Genomic DNA, 21130 nt, shown 5'->3' on the forward strand with positions numbered 1-21130 from the left:
GGCTTCACGTTGAAGCTATCAATGTTAGAGAGGTTAGCAGAGATGAGCTCAGCCAGCTCCTCGATGTACTTGGTTTCCTGCTCCCGTCGGCGCTTGTCACACCTGCCAGGGCGCCATGGGGATTAGACATGTTGCCAAGACAACCTTACTCCTCAGTATGCACAGTACACTGTTCTGTTACTTCAGATAGTTTCAAAACAGCACAAACACATTAATACCCGATGCAGAGGCCGGCCATTTGTTTATTGATTATATGAAAGCATTACAGCACTCACCCAATGCCCGGTGTGTCGCAGGTGGACAGTTTACGTTTGCGGTCAGAGCACAGCGGCTCCAATGAGTTGTCTCCTATGCCACTCATAGTCAGAGCATATCAGCACCTGTAAAATTTACAGCCACATATTACCCATGTCACTCAAAAACACAGAGTGCAATAAATCAAACTGAATGAGCTGGGAGTGTAGTGTTATTTTATACAATTTGATCAAAGGATAAATGTCCTATGATGTCAGAAAAAGATGCCAAACCTCAGGTTGTTGTTGAAAGCCTGGTGTCAAGTTAAGGTAAAAAATATATATATATTTTTTAATAAACTCCCCAAGCAGCTGAGCTAATAGAATACATTACTTCCATGGGAAGAACGGATTCCTACTGATTTATGAGGGAAGACTATCCAGTTAGTAAAGCAGCCTTGGTTCTTGATGGGAATGAAATCTCATCTGCTCCACTCTGAGGAGCGACTGATGATGATGTGGTGATTTGAAGCCCCCGGGGAGATGGGTCATCCTGCGTTCAGCCAGCTAGGCCGCTAGAATGGTACCACTCCACTGTGCCGGCAGCAGCAGCCTATACACACACACGTATGAATGTGTGTGTGTATATTTATATTATATAAATATGCTAGCATATAAATATACACATTATATATATATATATATATATATTATATATATATATATATATATACACATATATATATATATATATATATATATATATATATATATATATATATATATATATATATATACACATATATATATATATATATATATATATATACATACATACACACACTCACACACACACACATACATACATATACCCACACACAGCTATACAAACCTTTTCTAGTACACGAACATGCTCAGGCATGCTGCAGCACACTGTGTAAAAGAGATGAATGCGAGTAGGTGCAAGGCATCGATTCGGCAGACTGCTGCTTTAACTGCACACAACTACATGACTAAAAAAAAAAATAAGAAAAAAGCATGTACTGCTAAGCAAGGCTCATACAGTTTTTCAGTATTTCAGCAACAGATATCCTCTATATTTATCTATTTATTCAGCTTTCTGCACGTGGCTACATCCGTTCTTTCCTTCGGAAGGTTTAAACTGCGCTTTCCTTGCATACCAACATCAGAGAACCCCTCCCTTCTCTCCCCGCCTGAATATATCATACAATTCAATCCGGTTGCATTTATATTGCACCAAAGCCAGTTTTTTCCAGGTATGTTTTTTTTAGTTTGGACTGGTCAAACACACGCAGGCACGCATGCGCACCCAACATATTAAAAGTGCCCCCTGTGGGCCTACATTATCCAAGAGTGTCACTGAAAAACTACCTATCTACAAGTTGGTAGCTTGTGCTGAAACACACTAACCCTACTTCAGTTAGGAACTAATGTTCTTTCTACAGTATTGCTCTGAGTCAGACTTCATCTCAGTTCCTGTTAGGCAGTCTGTTAAGTCTCTTCGCATTCCTATTCCCACTAAAGAAGACTAAAGAGTGGAATATACTCATGTACAGTACGTAGCTTGTATCCCCTCTAAGCGGCAGTGTCTCCTGGAGATGGGAAATTTTGGCCACCTCACGATTCGATTACGATTCAGGAACTACGATTTGATTAAAAATCGATTATTGATGCATCTTTAATTTATGTATATTCATGCAGTAGTACATTTATGTTCGTTTCACTAAAAAAGTGTTTATCACTTGCAACTTTTAAAATCCTCCATCCATCCATTTCCTACCGCTTGTCCCTTTTGGGATCGCAGGTGGTTGCTGGAGCCTATCTCAGCTGCATTCAGGCAAAAGACGGGGTACACCCTGGAAAAGTCAGTGCATTTGTAATAAATTCCCATCACATTTATTGAATTAATGGAAATGTGTGCAAAACTGGAAGATAAGTGCCCTGTAATAAAGGAGCTGGTCTGCTTTCTTATGGAGGTGACTTGCTGCGGTCAAATTACAGAAATGGCTGCATTACTTTAGTTACAATAAATAAATCGATTATTGATGTCAACTAATGTATTTTATAAATCGTCCATGTCCGAATTGCAATGCATCTAAAAATGTATTATTTCCCCCACCTTTAGCGTCTCCAGAATGAGCAACCGCAGCTGTCTTGACAAGATATCTAACTTCTTGTAAAAGAGTGATGACAACCACAAAATTTACCTATTTGTCTACACTGGAGCTAATCATTCAGTTTACTTTTATTAGACGTTTTACTTATAAACCAGAGGAAAATAAGTTTGTGAAGATGGACTGTGCAACTTCTGAACAAGTGGCGGCAGAGGAGCCTATCATCATTTGCAACGCTGTTCGGCCGTTCGGGACACGGTACAAGAGAGAGCCATCATGGAATTGTAAATAACCAAACCCTTTAAATAACTATTACAACCACATGCTGGTGTTAATGCTTATGGTCATGTTATTGATGTTTGGCAGAAAAGTTAAAAATAATGTTGACTTTTTCTGGACGCAGCAACAACACAATAGGACGAAAACAACATATTCAGTAATTATTTTTGGAGTAAATGGTAAATAGGTTATACTTGTGTAGCGTATTAGGTACACAATATCGTTTTTCATGCAAATGTTTAATCACTGTTGCTTTATTGCATACATGTGCATTTGAAATACAAATTCTTCTCTCCTATTTTCGGGGAGCCTCCTTTTCAAAAGGTGACCAACCCCAGCACTGAGGTCTGTGTCGCCACTGACGTGAAGCTAGGATTTTAGGGAGGTGCATGCAAGGCTTGCAGGAAGGTACGCAGGGGGAGGGAGCAAGAAGACGTTGCTTATGCAAGTTACTTGATGCGAAAGTATACACCAGGCTTGAGTTGCAGCGATTTGCTGTTCTATCACACTGTCCTAGACGCTGTGTCTGCATGGGTGAAAATGCATAGGAAAAAGCAGTCTTTCAGGATTAAAGAGTGAGCTCATTCTAGGGTTGAAAAGTCTAGAATGGATGAGAGCATTTATGCAAACTCCAGCTCTACAGTTTCAGGCTAGGACATGTAGCTACTGTTAACCAAGTTGTATTTGTAGACACACAATATAATTTTTTGGCAGATGAAAGAATGAATATTGCTCTGCCTTTAAAGGTGGGTTGCAGTCACGTATGTCCCCCACCATTGCAACCACTAACATCACTATACTGTACACAACTATTGCCAGTGTTATCTAGTCGAAAAGTGTTAAGTCTCTACAGTCGTAATCCATGCTATAAATCTGCTTGCTCGTTTATCGTTCACCACTCAACACTAAATTATCCTATCCTGCTGTGGCTTTGACTGCCTGCCTCTTTTTTCTTTCCTTCCTTCCTTCCTTCCTGGTTTCTGTCCTGAGGCTCACCTCTGCAGCAATGGAGAAAGATGACATCAAAACTTAGACAGCATCACATCCTGAGACAGAGAAACAGCAGAGCTGGCAGGACTGTGACTGGGAGCCTTTCTGAGAACAGGGAATTGCATAGCTAGTAATATTTTCTATTCCGGTCCTGGGGAAAAGTTTTAGCATTGAAAATGAAGTGTAAAAATAGCAGCCAATCCAACAATTCATTATTGCAATAGGTCAGGTTCTTCAATACAATAGAAAATAACTTGGATATACTTCAAAGTAAGGCTGCAAGTAACAACTAATTTGAAATGGTCATCAACTATCTTAAAGATTGGTAGCTAATCAAATTATGAGGCGGCATTTCATTCAAAAATATGCATTCACGCTGTAACTGTGCTGCTCATTAGGCTGTCAGAAAAGTATATAACCTTGTGTTCATTTAAAAGCAAGGACAGGCAAAACAAAACACCAAAGCTATCTACTGTGCATTTTCTGATATGTGTGACAAGCGGTACACGGGTGTATATAGGCAAAATTTAACTGAAAAACTTTGGCAAAAATTATAGCTAAAGAGGACCTATTATGCAAAACAAACTTTTCTAAATATTTGTTACCGGTTTTGTGTATTTGGAATACGCTAATTTGAAATCAAACCATGGATGCATTGCAGAATATTTATGAAACAATCTTGCCTTAATTCATATTCCTCAAAACGAGCTGGTTGGAATTTTCTCCATTTGTGAAGTTTTTCCAATTGGTGACGTTTGCGAATATCTCCATATATGGTAGAGATTTACCCTAAGAGTGTTACGTGAGTCCGCCATTCTCGCCGGACGTTGTAGTCAATGAGTGTTGTCTTCTTCTCTATCCTGTTGTTGTGGGGCAAACTTTCTTGTACATGCACATGCATCCAACGCAGCTGCCATTTCTACTACAAAGTAGTATATAGTTCTTACTTCAGTCAGTAGACTCGATATAATGTACTAAAAACTACAACATGGCTGACAGGGGGAAAAGATGCAGACAAATTGGAGGCACGTAAATAAGACCGCCCACAAAATGGTGCATCTTTAGGAGACGGTCAGAACCGGCTTGAAGATGGTCTGTCAAACATACATCCATCTTCGACCGCTTGTCCCTCACGAGGTCACTGGAGTGGCTGGAGACTATCCCAGCGGCACTTGGGTATGATCTTTGCATAATGTATATACAAAACCCGTTTCCATATGAGTTGGGAAATTGTGTTAGATGTAAATATAAATGGAATAGAATGATTTGCAAATCATTTTCAACCCATATTCAGTTGAATATGCCACAAAGACAACATATTTGATGTTCAAACTGATAAAATTTTTTTTTGCAAATAATCATTAACTTTAGAATTTGATGCCAGCAACACGTGACAAAGAAGTTGGGAAAGGTGGCAATAAATACTGATAAAGTTGAGAAATGCTCATCAAACACTTATTCGGAACATCCCACAGGTGTGCAGGCTAATTAGGAACAGGTGGGTGCAATGATTGGGTATAAAAACAGCTTCCCAAAAAATGCTCAGTCTTTCACAAGAAAGGATGGGGCGAGGTACACCACTTTGTCCACAACTGCGTGAGCAAATAGTCAAACAGTTTAAGAACAGCGTTTCTCAAAGTACAATTGCAAGAATGTAGGGATTTCAACATCTACGGTGCATAATATCGTCAAAAGGTTCAAAGAATCTGGAGAAATCACTTCACAAAAGCGGCATGGCCGGAAACCAACATTGAATGACCGTGACCTTCAATCTGTCAGACGGCACTGTATCAAAAACAAACATCATTCTCTAAAGGATATCGCCACATGGGCTCAGGAACACTTCAGAAAACCACTGTCACTAAATACAGTCTGTCGCTACATCTGTAAGTACAAGTTAAAGCTCTACTATGCAAAGCAAAAGCGATTTATCAACAACATCCAGAAACGCCGCCGGCTTCTCTGGGCCCGAGATCATCTAGGATGGACTGATGCAAAGTGGAAAAGTGTTCTGTGGTCTGACGAGTCCATATTTCACATTGTTTTTGGAAATATTCGACATTGTGTCATTCGGACCAAAGGGGAAGCGAACCATGCAGACTTATTGACGCAAAGTTCAAAAGCCAGCATCTGTGATGGTATGGGGGTGCATTAGTGCCCAAGGCATGGGTAACTTACATATCTGTGAAGGCACCATTAATGCTGAAAGGTACATACAGGTTTTGGAACAACATATGCTGCCTTCTAAGCACCGTCTTTTTCATGGACGCCCCTGCTTATTCCCGCAAGACAATGCCAAGCCACATTCAGCACGTGTTACAACGTGGCTTCGTAAAAAAAGAATGTGGGTATTTTCCTGGCCCGCCTGCAGTCCAGACCTGTCTCCCATCGAAAATGTGTGGCGCATTATAAAGCGTAAAATACAACAGCGCAGTTGAACGACTGAAGCTCTACATAAAACAAGAATGGGAAAGAATTCCACTTTCAAAGCTTCATCAATTAGTTTCTTCAGTTCCCAAACGTTTATTGAGTGTTGTTAAAAGAAAAGGTGATGTAACACAGTGGTGAACATGCCCCTTCCCAACTACTTTGGCACGTGGTGCAGCCATGATATTCTAAGTTATTATAAAAAAAATAAAGTTTATGAGTTTGAACATCAAATGTCTTGTCTTTGTAGTGCATTCAATTGAATATGGGTTGAAAAGGATTTCCAAATCATTGTATTCCGTTTATATTTACATCTAACACAATTTCCCAACTCATATGGAAACGGGGTTTTTACTTATGTGTTTCAATGCATCTGTTAAACCATATCCAATTTCTATGTGAAAATACCATCTACACAACAAAAATGCCACAAATTCTAACGGCCATTTAAAATATCAGCTCCGAATGTTTTCGGCAATTTCCATAGATTTAGGGTCAGCTGACGTCACAATGGGAACGCTTCTGTGCACTGACCATATTAGCAGATTAGTCATACTGAAAATATGCAAAAAATAGAGAGATGTATTGTCTATTAGTCACAATCTATATGTAAGAGAAGATCAAGTTTTTTTTATGCATTCTAAGTCGTAAAACAAATAAATAAAAAGTACACTAACAATGGAGTCAAGGGGGATACTCTATTCCACCAACAAAGCCCTCTAAATAACCATACAGAACCCGCCCAAAAAACTTTATTTACGTATCGTGACCTGAATATCAACAGAATACTAGCGATGTTGTTTTATAACATAGCTAATGCTAATGCAAACTATTTTAGTGGCGCATTGACAACAGAGAGCTAACTATAGCTTATGCTGTAGCATTGAGCCAGCCGATGTCCTGCTGCTGCATCACATCTCGGCGCGTCAAAGTTATTCTAGATTATAAATCATACCTCTTACCTGGATAATAGGAGGATTTAGCCATTAATCTATAAATTCTTCATCTGTGACATTCCATTTTTATTAAAGCCATTTTTCCCACACAAATGACTCCCTGTTAGATATTTAGCTTTCTAAGAAGTTATCTAACAACAGAGACGAGTACAAGACCGCATCCTCCAGATGTCCAACATGCCTTCACTTTCAATGCTAAGCATGACACACGTACTGCCATGAAAAGCAAGCTTTGCAAATTGAGCAAATTATTCATGTCTTTGACAGGTTTAAGATGAAATGTTCCCATATTTTCAATGTTTTCACACTGTGTTGTTAGTGGCTGCAGCCATCATTCTCTTCAGGCAGACTCGCACATGTTCGTTTCCGTCTCAAAAAACACAAGCCATGATGTCACGATTGTTGACAAGAGAATTGGTCTGTTTCAAATGTTATTATAGATTTTCAGGAGTAGTCAGTGTACAGCTTCATTAGTTAGTATTCACTGGAAAATGACTAAGAAAAAAAACAGTGATTGTCTAAAAGGGGGTGAGTGTTGTACAGTACTCGAGGGGTGCAAAAATTGGTCAACTTAGTAGTCAGAATCCAATACAAAAAATTGTAAAATAGTCAAAATAGTTGGTGACACCATTGCTTGTGTTTTTCTGCCCGGAAACAAACATGCACAAGTTAGTGTGACCTACAAGCAACAGGAAGACACAAATTGCTGGGTCCACTGTAACATCACTGTAAGCAAAAACATTGAAAGTATTAAACATGTCAAAGACACAAATAACTTCTCAATTTGCAAAGTGGACCTTGATTTTCATGGTAGTACGCCTGTGATGCGGAAGCATTTAAAGTGGAGGCGTACAGGACACCTGGTGGGGGAAATAATCGATTTTAAGATGCATCGCAATTCGAACCTGGACGATTATAAAATCCATTGGTAAACGTCCATAATTGATCTATTTAATGTAAATAAAGTACTGCAGGCAGTTCTAAAATTTGGCTGACTGCAGTGATCAACCTCAGAGAGATCCGACCAGCTCCTTTGTTATAGGGCTCTTATACTTTTACACACATTTCAATTCATTTAGAAAAAGTGGGAATTAATTTCACAGTTTATTATTACAAATGCACTCTTTTTAAAAGCTGCAAGTGATAAACCCTTATTTAGTGAAACGGGAAAAAAAAAGAAATTATACTGCATGAATATACATAAATTAAAGATGCATCAATAATCGATTTTTTAATAAAATCGTGGATCCTGAATCGTAATTGTAATCGAGTCGGGAGGTGCCTAAGGATTCCCACCTCTACCACTCGGAACGGAGTTGTGCAAAAAATAATTTCAACAATCATTTTAGCCAAAATCCCCCAGCTAAATTTTGTCTGCGTACATGTGTGCAACTTTCTAAAGGCATCCCTTTTGTTTTTCAGGAAGCTAGATTACTTTGTTGTTATAAAAATAACGAAAAAAAAAATGGGGATGTACGATAATTATCAGACCGATATTACATATGACGTCACACAGTAAATTCAAAGAAAAGCTCCAATAATCAATTGAAAAACAAACAAAAATGCTCCAATGAAGCAATTTCACCCATACTGTGCTGTTGGTGGTTTAGTGTGAAGATATTAATTCTAACTTTCTAAACTTCTCCTGAGCTTAAAATGTAAACAAACATGGCCTCCATTATGCAGGACTCCTTCAACGTAACAAACATCACTATCCATCCATCCATTTTCTACCACGTGTCCCTTTCGGGGCCGCGGGGGGTGTCGAGTTTAACTCAGCTGCATTTGGGCGGAAGGCGGGGTACACAATGGACAAGTCGCCATCTTATCACACTTTTCCACTTCCGAGCCGTTGCTCTTTTTTGACGTATGTTTGCTAACAAAATACCGTATTTCCACACTCCTAGTAATTTTTTATTTTTCTAGCAGCCTAGTGAGCAGCACATCCATCCATCCATTTTCTACCGCTTATTCCCTTTTGGGGTGGCGGGGGGCACTGGCACCTATCTCAGCTACAATCGGGCGTAAGGCGGGGTACACCCTGGACAAGTCGCCACCTCATCGCAGGGCCAACACAGATAGACAGACAACATTCACACACTAGGGCCAATTCAGTGTTGCCAATCAACCTATCCCCAGATGCATGTCTTTGGAGGTGGGAGGAAGCCGGAGTACCCGGAGGGAACCCACGCATTCACGGGGAGAACATGCAAACTCCACACAGAAAGATCCAGAGCCTGGATTTGAACCCAGGACTGCAGGAACTTCGTATTGTGAGGCAGACGCACTAACCCCTCTTCCACCGTGAGCAGCACAGTTAAAAATAAATATTTCTGAACAAAATAGTCACCTAACTGCCTTCATTCTTAGTTAGCACATGTTCTCCCCGTGGTTGCGTGGGTTCCCTCCGGGTACTCCGGCTTCCTCCCACTTCCAAAGACATGCACCTGGGGATAGGTTGATTGGCAACACTAAATTGGCCCTAGTGTGTGAATGTGAGTGTGAATGTTGTCTGTCTATCTGTGTTGGCCCTGCGATAAGGAGGCGACTTGTCCAGGGTGTACCCTGCCTTCCGCCCGATTGTAGCGGAGATAGGCGCCAGCGCCCCCCGCGATTGAAAGGGAATAAGCGGTAGAAAATGGATGGATGGATGAATTTAAAAGCCCATGGTTAAATAAGCACCCCCTGCAACCCTAAAAGGGACAAGCGGTAGGAAATGGATAGATGGATGGTTAAATAAGCACCACTGAATAGGTGTTAATAATCCGGTTAGTCAACTAGTCATTAAGATAGTCGATTGACAAAATGTATCATTAGTTGCAGCACTTGTGTATCTACTTGATGATACTTGTGATACAGTATATGCCTACCTACCTTGGTATGTAAAATCCCCAGTCAAACGCCACCCAGGTTTCCTGGGTAACTTCAGTGTGTGGTCATCTCCTGAAAAAAATATACAAAATCATGAAGGCAAAACATCTCAAATGAATGCCGAACATCATCTCAATTAAGTTTACTCTATGCATTATATAAGAGTATTGCAACATAATATATTTATTTGGCTTTATGGAAATTCATGTTAATAAATGATTTCTTAAATTTAGTAAGAAAGCCACAATAAGTTGCATCCTGTTTTCGTCGTTGCTCAGCTTGTTCCACTGCGTCATCACTTCCCTTTCCTGGAAGTGTGCCCACTGCCATTTCATCCAGCCTATTTGCATACTGTTTTTATCAGGCTGGTTGTTAAGATTCATTCTGCTGTCTCCTCATGCTTTGACCATAAGACGTTTAGTAAGCAGAACTACTTCATAACTCCTATACTTAATTACTCATACAGTGTTGGAAAAGTCTGAATTACAAAAAACTTTATTTTATTTTTCTTCCAACCAGCCTTTCCCCAAGTGTCCCATATTACCTTCACAAGCAGTCTTCGCCACTGAAAAACATGCTCGTAAAAAAGGCGTCAAAGCTTTACTGACCTTCTATAAGTCTAGGTTCTAACACCGATAACACAAACAAGACAATATCAAGCTGCTCCCAAATGTCTGTGTACAGTTATCCCATTTCAAGAAAGTGATTTGCACTATATTTCAGACCACATGCTAGTATGAAGGGATTTGTCCGAATCCTGACCCAAATACTATGAGGACTCGCCTTTAGGATCACACTCACGCCATCATTTCACTGCCAACCACTGAACTTGGCAGATTCTTATATCAAACCATGGTTTTAAACTGATGGCAGGGCATTCTAAACAAAGCTGAATGTGTTTTTATAAAATCGGACTATAAATCGAGTATATTACCATCACTTTACAGTATCTCAGTCATCATCATAAACATTAGAATATGATTAACCCAAGTCTTCAACACAGACCACTGATCACATTATTCGTAATTGTGGATCTGCTGCTGTGCTCATGACACAGCTTAAGCATTAAACACTGAGAAAAAGACTAAAACGGATAAAGTTTTTTTTTTTGTAAAAACAAAATAACTTCTGGACATATTTCACTGCCAACTCACTCACACAATATTTGATTTTTTTTTATTTATTTAAAATCCCTGATATTACTTTAGTCCTTTGGTACTTTACCAAAAAATATATTCTAAGAATAAGGGAAGGAGTTAAATCAGACTTTGTAGGATAAAGAGTAGTGTGAAAATGGGGGAGGGGAAAAGCAACAGGGCTCCTAAAGGGGAACATTATCACCAGACCTATGTAAGCGTCAATATATACCTTGATGTTGCAGAAAAAAAGACCATATGTTTTTTAAACCGATTTCCGAACTCTAAAAGGGTGAATTTGGCGATTGAAATGCCTGTCAATTGTTCGCTGTCAGAGCAATGACCTTTCACCCGTGATGTCACAACAGGAAGCAATCCGCCATTTTCTCAAACACATTACACACCAAGTCAAATCAGCTCTGTTATTTTCCGTTTTTTCGACTGTTTTCCGTACCTTGGAGACATCATGCCTCGTCGGTGTTTTGTCGGAGGGTGTAACAACACGATCAGGGACGGATTCAAGTTGACTTACGTGGAGTGTGCTAATCAGACATATCAATGGTCATGGCATGCTAATCGATGCTAACATTCTATTTAGGCTAGCTGTATGTACATATTGCGTCATTACGCCTCATTTGTAGCTATATTTGCATCCAGCCTTTCCCTCCACCCACATTTAATGCCAAACAAACATACCAATCGACGGATTCAAGTTGCACCGGTGGTCAAAAGATGCGAAAGTCCCTCGTTTGTTCTGTTCTGTCGTAGCATCGCTACAGACGATAGCGATGCTACGACAGAGATGTGTGGATATTCTGCGACACTCAAAGCAGATGCATTTCCAACGATAAAATCAATGAAATCACAAAGGTGAGTTTTGTTGATGTTATTGACTTATGTGCTAATCAGACATATTTGCGCACGGCATCACTGCAACTAATCGATGCTAACATGCTATTTAGGCTAGCTGTATGTACATATTGCATCATTATGCCTCATTTGTAGCTATATTTGCATCCAACCTTTCCCTCCACCCACATTTAATGCCAAACAAACACATATCAATCGACGGATTCAAGTTGCACCAGTGGTGAAAAGATGCAATCGTTGCTTAGAAGGCAATCGCCAAATTCGTCCTCGTTGCCGCTGTCTGTCGTGATATGGCTCAATAGCTTCAGTCTCTTCTTTAATTTGGTTTTCGCTATCTGCCTCCACACTCCAACCATCCGTTTCAATACATAAGTAATCTGTTGAATCGCTTGCGCCGCTGAAATCTGAGCGATGGTTAAAATCAGGCACTTAAATGCCGATTTTCGGGATATTGCGTTATGGGTGAAATTTTGAAAAAAACTTCGAAAAATAAAATAAGCCATTGGGAACTGATTTTTATTGGTTTTAACCCTTCTGAAATTGTGATAATGTTCCCCTTTAACTGAGATCTAGATGGTTATTTTATATAAACTCGTAATAGTATTGTGCTCTCTTAATCCAGTGTGAACAGGTTTGCCTGGAGAAAGCCTCATTTAAAGTACCAGTATAATGGAAAAACAAGTAGACTTTATAGGCTGAATTCTTTCATTGTATCCGTTAAACCATATCTAATTGTATTTCCAATTGGCAAAGTATGTGAAAATACCGTCTAAACGTCACAAAATGCCATAATTTCAGACAACCATTATGAATATTCCGCTCCTCCAAATAATTTCGACAATTTTCGTAGATTAGGGGTCGGATGACATCACAAGGGGGACGCATCTACACTTTGACCACATCAGCATATCAGTCATACTGGACATAAGCGAAAGTTGGAATGCGATGTGCTGTCTATCTTTCACAATACCTATTTAGGACAGGAACACACATTTGTTTTTCTCTATTATGCATTGGAGATGGTAATTAAATACCTTTTAAAAAAGTTTGCTAACAATTCAATCAATGGGGGCTCATTTAATTTACCTGCGTAGACCTCTAAAAAAACATCTAAAACCTGCCAACAATACACCATTTACATCTTGCGACCTGAATATTAACCAAATATTAATGATATGGTTATAAGTGTTAATGAGGGATGTAACTGTATCAAACATCACGTGATAATATTACTGTAGTAATATACCCCAAAAAAGGCTTAAAAATTATAGTGTAAAATGAAGTGGTAAGAATGTTTAGGATAAACATACTTAGGCCTAATCTCAATACACCCCCTCACTTGCTACCACTAGCCGTCACTCGCTACCACTCCACACTCCAAATTAAGTAAAAAGGGGTAGAGCATTGTAATCTTCCCTAGGAATTGGGACAACTTGCTACGTCACTGCATAGTTTACGTTTGGGCATGTAAGCGACTATGTAGTTTCGTTTGCACATACGTCTCAGCTAGTATTGTACAGACACCAATATTTTGGGACCAAAATGTATATAGTTATGTATTTCAATACTTTTGATATTCATAAAAATAAAGGGCATTTTAACATTTTACCATGAATTGGTTAACGTGACAAACAACTTGAAAAACTTATTCCGGTGTTACCATTTAGTGGACAATTGTACGGAATATGTACTGTTCTGTGCAATCTACTGATAAAAGTTTCAATCAATCAATCAAAACAGAACATTTAAGATAAGAATTATGATTCAACATAGGTTTCTTATTGCACCCAAAGAACAATTTTAAAAGATTGCAAATAAAATGATAAAGCAAAATAAACACATGAGCATCTCCTATTGATCCCAAACAACAGTTTTCAATTTTTTTTTACATATTAAAGTCTGTCATAATCTAGAATTAGGTTAGAATAGAATATAAAGCTTTATTGACATTGTTTTAAATGCTTCATGATTTATGGTTGCCAATATTGAGCTGTGCTTTAAGACATAAAATACTCAGCAAACACTGAAAACAAGGCGAAAAATACACAGATGAGACAAGTAGCAGGTAAAACACACATTGTTAAAGATAAAACAAATAAAACAGTGACAATTTGTTACGAAACTCAGTCAATTCATTTTACATTACATGGGAGTTTTGGACTACTCTAATAATTTTCAACAAGTCAACCAGCTGTTGTGCGTGTCTTATATCTACTGTAGAAGTGCACAGGGGAAGCTGTTAACTATATTACCTGCCACTCTTTAAAGTCATTGTGCAGGTCCGAATGTTTGTTATTTAAATGTTTACCTACATTTGTAGCAAAGGTGGTAATGCTGTATTGAGACATTTGTCGAGACATGTTTTGAATCAGCGCTTGCAGGACGGCACGTCCATGTTTAAAGCGTCATCTTTATTGATAGTTCTGAAGCCCAAATACTGTCATATTGCCTTTCACGCACCTTTTTTATTAACCGGTAAACTTGCTTTTAATTTGTTATCATTCCTTTGGAGGATTATTATGATTGAAAGTGCTCAGTGTGTGTGTGTGTTTTGACACACAATTGCGCCGTGCCGTGAATCAGCAACGTCACCGCCGCACGGCAGAATATGTGGATTACTACCACAGTACTTTATTAGTAGCAGTGAACAGTACAACCATACAGTCCCACCATTACACAGCAAACCCGATAGCAATGATGTTAAGGGCTGATGTCGTTTTTTTCTTTTTTTACATGCATCATGCTTTGTTTGATGAATAAACCAAGAACTACACGGAGAATAAGCCACCATTTACGAATGTTGTCTCTTGTGGATTTTCTGAAGGTATGTAATATTAATGTTTTCACATTTGCAAGCTTTAAAATGTTTGTATTATCATTTAGTATTTTAGCGTAACGCTAGTTAGTATGGCTAGCTGGCTAACATTACAAACTAAGGTTCTAAACTAACATGATATATATTATAATATATGCAGAAATTGTGCATATTAATCTGGCCCTACCTGAGCGGGTCAGCATCTGAAATGCGTCACTCCTTGTTATGCCCATTATCCCTACATGCAAATAGTCATTGGGACACGTACAGAGGTGGGTAGAGTAGCCAGAAATTGTACTCAAGTAAGAGTACAAGAATGACAAACACATTTGGGAGAACATCCACACTGTAACACAACATAAACACAACAGAACAAATACCCAGAATCCCATGCATCCCTAACCATTCCGGGCTACATTATACACCCCTGCTACCATAATGTTTTCACATTTGCAAGCTTTAAAGTTTTAGTATTATCATTTTGTATTTTAGCATAACGCCTGCTACCACCAACCCCCACCCCCCTCCACCTTCCTCCGGGCGTCGGTTGAGGTGGACGGGGTTGGGGAGGGGCGGGGTTGGTAGAGGCGGGGGTGTATAATGTAGCCCAGAAGAGTTAGAGATGTATGGGATTCTGGGTATTTGTTCTGTTGTGTTTATGTTGTGTTACAGTGCGGATGCTCTCCCGAAATGTGTTTGTCATTCTTGTTTGGTGTGGGTTCACAGTGTGGCGCATATTAGTAAGAGTGTTGAAGTTGTTTATATCACAACCATCAGTGTAACCTGTGTGGCTGTTGACCAAATATGCCTTGCAGTCGATCATGTGTGCTAGCAGGGGTCACATGCTACATGTGACCGGCCGGCACGCAGATAGCATGGCGTGAAGCCGGATGCGACGATATGTTTTAGAGAACTTTAAAAGCAGTGTAAAAAGTCACTCGCTGCTCTGCCGTCTGCTCAAGTTTTGGCCAACGTCACATGATCTTCTGTTGCCTTGGCACCAATGCACTCTCTCAACTAATTATGAGTTAGCCGACTTGCAGCCAGTGTGAGCAGCAACTTCCATCGCAACATTACTTACTTTTTTCTTTTTTACTTGCACAGAGATAATATATTGGTGCTAGCTGAACTGAGCTCTAGTGAGGTTGTGCGTGCAATTGAAGTTACAACTTTTCGCGCAATGTCACACATGAAGGTTTTAACTGCACGCTTGTGGACACCTTTAAGGCATATTTTCCACTCAAAATATGTCTAAATTCCAAATTGGGTTTTTTGTCAATCATGTTTCTTAATATTGATTATGTAGCAAGATTTAAGGAATACAAGTGTCCCATGCTGTGTATTGTTGTGTGTCAAAAAGAGAAGATGATAAACCCATTATTGCACTTGCTACTGAAGGTGCAAGACAAATATTGGGGAGAAACAAAATGGGTGTGTTATTAATGGAAATTGTCTCTTGTGCATCGTTAACGCTCATTTAACTCCAGAATATAAAACATTATTTTCACCTTTCTTGTTTTTCTTTGTCTTTTTTGGTGACAACTCAGCACAAACACAAAACATATTACTTGTTGTTAAGGAGTACATATTTTACAAATTATATGTCAGGTCTTGTACCAATTTTCAGGTTAATAATTATGCATAAATAACAAATCTGTGGTGCGCACTAATTCTCTGCTGTTCACAGAAAATGTATCCTTCAGTGGACAAGCATTATCAAGCACATTATCAACAACAGCACGCGCAACCTTAATCCTGGTTTCCATCATTCTTGAATGTAGTATTCCCACTTGTCCTACACTTCAGAAAAGTTGAGTCTTTCAGTGTTTATACAAGAACAATAACACCGGTATCCATAAAGTTCAACTCTGAAACCTGTGTATAACCATGTGTTTTTGCTCACAAAATTGACAAGGTAAGCCTCAAACTGGCCGTTTTAGGCACTTTTATTCAAAAAGGTTCTGGTTTAAGTTGCCTCTAAAGTTGAGATCAGAAAGCAGTGTCACACTGCAATGGCTAGAACAGTGAAGCACATTCCTGTTCAGTCGAAATAAAAGCCTGAAACTTGAGCTCTCTGAGACAATGGCTACTAGGCCAACAATAAACATGGACCCACCTAAAACAAACTGGGGTGCATTTGAATGCACACAACTACAACCCTTAAAAACTTGGAAAAAAAAAATATACCATCAGGGCACAAAACAGAGGATTTAGATGCCTTTAGAGCACAAGAAACAAGGCAACGTATTGTAAACCAATTTGTGCCACTTAAATAACAGAGGTAAAAAAAATAAAAAAATAAATGACACTAGCCAATATGAGCTTATAGGTTATCAAGTTCAACAACAATATGCAAAGACTTCCGTTTTTGTTTTTTTAAATTAACGTAACCTATTTTTATATTTAGCAAACTCATCCCGCGGGCCGTACGTTTGACCGCCCTGATTTATACTTAAGTCTGATAAAGATCACATTTTACTTGTAAATTATTATTTTGAAATAATCAGATTTGGTCCACTTTGGTCCTGTTGAGGACCTGCTCCCAGGGTTTTGTTCCTGGGAATCATTTGACAGTTTTGTTAGCAATTCCCTAATTGATGCCTGTGGGCACGCATGCCGTCACCACGCACGGCGCAGATCAGCAGCACAAACGTTAGAATTATTTACGAGAAGGAAAAACAGGGCAAATTGCAATACTTGCAAATTGAATATTTCATCAAATTCAGAAAATACGAGCAGAAACATTAGCAGACACAGCACGTGATAACATTGAACAGATGACACGTTTTCAATCTCCTTCAAGACGCAAGTGAATCACCACCAGCAGCGGCGACAAAGTCAGCAAGTGGTCTGCTATTAATATTGCAGGTAACAAATCTGCCTATCATACCAAAATATGTTATTAACTGTTACGTAAAATTAATGTTTTTCATGCATCGCATGATGAGATCCCGTCTGGCTGGCAGTTTGCATGCCTCCTTCCTGAGGTGTTCTCCACAGCTGGAGTCACTATGAGTCAGAAATATTACGTATTCAGACATTCTTACATTTCTGCAAAATAAGGGTTCATATTCATACGAGGTGGTTGAAATATTGCACAGTGTACAGTTCTAAATTAACTTGCTTGTATTTGTCTTGGGCTAACATAGTTGTACTTACTTTTTAGCACTCAGTATATACATATTGTATGTACTGTACATATTTTAAAAAAATAATACTTTTCATTTCTGTTTGAAAAATGTTGAACATGTTAACATTTCGGTGTAATTGTCATTTGTTGTATGTTGTTTACTATTACAGTAGAATATTTTATTATTGTGATATGATTCCAAATGCTGCAATGAGGTGGTGACTTGTCCAGGGTGTACCCTGCCTTCCGCCCGAATGCAGCTGATAGGCTCCAGAAATAGATGCTAGATTTGGTGCCAGTCGTCTTTATTACAGAAACAGTGATTAAAAGGATTGGACAAATCTCTAAAATAAAATAAAATAAACCCTTTTTTAACAAAGTTCATTGTACAATAAGCAGCAACAATTTAAAAATAGAACAATACAATTCTATGTAAGAAAAATATATATGTTAATATTATATCTAATAACAGAATTGTTTTAAATGTATATTGACATATTTTGCCTTTGTAAAAAATATATGCATTATAGCAAATCATGTGATGACGTCATATTTAACCGCCCCTAACAACAGGTTTTGTTTTTTTTAATTTAGGAGAAATTTTAAAAAAATAATCTCTTAGATTACAATCAAGCTTTGTCAGAGACGTTTTGTTATGTTTTTCTGTGATATTTGCACCTAAAGAAGTGCTAGTACATCAGTTGAGGAATATGGGGGTAGGGCAGGAGGGTTTTTGGCTGGCTGAAATATTGTGTAAATGATCTTATAACAGGTTCTGGGCGTGTCCTAAATTATAGAATGATTAGCAGGCTGAATATTACATTTGATTAATTATTTAAAAAGATTAAAACATTGTCATTCAGCAATTTGAAGGCCATGAATTTGTACAACATGTAATGTACAAAATATCAAAAGCATTTATTCAGGTAGAAATATCACAGATTACAGCTGGGATAGGCTCCAGCCTCCCATCTTATAATGATTGTTAACGATACACAAAATCACAAAAAAGTGCAATTTTATGACCTATGGGAAATTGGACCAGAAGTATAAGAAATTATAACATTTTCATTTATAATATAACCTTCCTCTGATTATTGTCCCCTCTGCTATCAAGGCAGAAAGACAATTAAATATAAATATAAACACAAGCGTGGAAAACAATCAATGTAAACAATAATTTTCAAAACAATAAATATCTAAAAATAACCTCTTTAAAGTGATGGAATAAAGACTATGGAAGAAATACGAAATAAAGTGTAACAAAATGTAAACTGAAAGTATACAAAACATTGATAAAGGGGAGGCCCAGCTGTACTCGGGCAGAAGGCAGGGTACGCCTGGCCAACATTTCGATACAATTGATGAATTAAAAGTTTTTTGTTGCAGACGATTTGAAAAATAAAAAAAATCAGTTTTTTTCCTCTTGCTCCTGCATTTTTTTTGCCCCCCTATGAGCTTCTGGAGTTTCACTAACCTAGCAAAACATGGCTAATGCTAATGCTAACGAGAGCGAGCCATTTATTACAAAAAAAAGAACTGTCAGTGCATTAGATTTGTGGCAACAGGTGTAAAATAAATGACTGCACGCTGCTAAATGTATTTAAAAATAGACAACAGCACAATAAATGTATTTCAACATCTGAAACAGCATTGAGACGAGGGGGAAAAGCAACTAGGCGAACAAGACCGCGACAACAACAAACTACAGCTAAGAATCAGCTTTCTGTGGTTCCATGTATGATGAAAAAGGAGAAGAAATACACAAGGCGATCACAAAATAGCAGTCGTTCTGCACTTCCAAACCAGACATCTCGTACGCATGTGTAATGCTGTAAAACTCTTGTGGAATTACATCTCTTTAAATCATCAATATAGTGATATATTACATGTGCAATCAAACGTACATTGTCTTTAGCATCAGTATACACGAACAAAGAACCTAGGATACTTCATGGAAGACCCGGTGTTTAGCCACTTACTAAAAGTATATACTTGGTCATCTCCATTTTTTACTTGTTTATTTGCATACAATGTACACTACTTCATTTCTATTTACAGAAGTATTTTTTATTTAAGACAGAAGTTTTAAGTTGGCACAATATTGATCTGATTTATTGTTATTACTATTTTTTTCCATTATTGGTATCTTTATTGTTAATCGGAGTTTATTTGCACACAATCAGTACGTGTGCATGCACTAAATTAGTCTGATTTCTCAAATACTTCGGCTCTAAATAAGACCCCTACAAAACCTGGAAACGCCTTGATCCGAACGTGTTCGTTTTTCGAAAAACCTGACTAACACATCTGGATTATGCGATTGGAAACTACATCTCTCGAGGTGTTGTGTGCAGTCAGAGGGGGCCTTTCGTATCGTGCATGCGCCAGTCTCAACGTGCAACATAAAACCCGGATGCAGATACCTTTCAATGTAATGTAATGAAAAGGAGACCTTTTAATTTGTGAAGCAAATTAACAGAACATTTTGAAGTACATCGGTGGTATAAAAAAAATGTTTTATTTGGGAAGGTAGTAATGAAATGTAAAATACCGGCTTAATTCAGACTACTGAACAAAATACAAAAGAGAAGATAGATAATGTAGCAGGTATATTTAAGGCGAATAATAAAGCGTACACCAAACTCTTCACGCTGCATTTGTGCAAGCCAGCTGATTAACTTTCCGCACAACGGGCAAGATAGTCCCGAACAATAGCAACCTTCCTCTGCATATCAGTCCAGGCACAAAGGGTCTTTTCCTTCAGATTTAAAACTATCAAGCCACAGTGCCTTTTGAATGAACTTTGAGACATTCTTGGTAGTGGCAAGATGACCATAGCGCAATCCAAGATAATTTATTGATGGTGTCTGCTATCTAACATCAGCATAGGTGTGAAAACACAAAAAACACTAACTTTTTGAGAGATCAGACATATTTAGTGCATGGAAACGTTGTGAATGTACAATGCTATATTTTTATTTACAGAAGTATTTATTCAAGACAGAAGTTTTAAACTTTCACTTTAATAATCTCAATAATGGTAATTATTTTTTATTTGCATGCAATTAATAATGCTACATGTTTTGTTTACAGAAGTATATTATTCAAGAAAGAAGTATTGCTTCCCAGAGAAAGCTATTAATTTAATTCTTGGGAAATTATGGCATAAAAAGGTAAAGCTGATATCTGGTCTAAAAAGAACATCATCTTAAAAATTTGAATTTTGCTAAAAGTAAGATGCAGTGTATGCAATGTAATTTCACACAGCTAGGTTTGATCAAATAA

General features: G+C 38.2%; 1 protein-coding gene across 10 annotated transcripts in view; it reads right to left on the reverse strand.

The window, feature by feature from the left end:
• Positions 1-21130, reverse strand: part of LOC133535246 (nuclear receptor coactivator 3-like) — a 79716-nt gene that overhangs the window by 21452 nt on the left and 37134 nt on the right. For 5 of the 10 annotated variants that reach the window (XR_009802182.1, XM_061874887.1, XM_061874891.1 and 2 more), the window contains 3 exons: positions 9895-9963; positions 276-380; positions 1-102 (listed from right to left, as the gene is read on the reverse strand). The exon at positions 1-102 is cut by the window's left edge and continues 59 nt beyond it. Coding sequence is in view for 9 of the 10 variants with exons in the window: in XM_061874887.1 (XP_061730871.1) it covers positions 1-102; positions 276-361 (188 nt within the window). In the remaining variant the exon portion in view is untranslated. Of the gene's footprint in view, positions 103-275; positions 381-652; positions 847-1125; positions 1239-3643; positions 3743-9894; positions 9964-21130 lie in introns of all 10 variants that reach the window. The other 5 variants (XM_061874888.1, XM_061874884.1, XM_061874890.1 and 2 more) reach the window with 3 other exon arrangements.

Source organism: Nerophis ophidion, linkage group LG16 (genome assembly GCF_033978795.1).
Source record: "Nerophis ophidion isolate RoL-2023_Sa linkage group LG16, RoL_Noph_v1.0, whole genome shotgun sequence".
In the NCBI taxonomy this organism is placed as follows: Eukaryota; Metazoa; Chordata; class Actinopteri; order Syngnathiformes; family Syngnathidae; genus Nerophis; species Nerophis ophidion.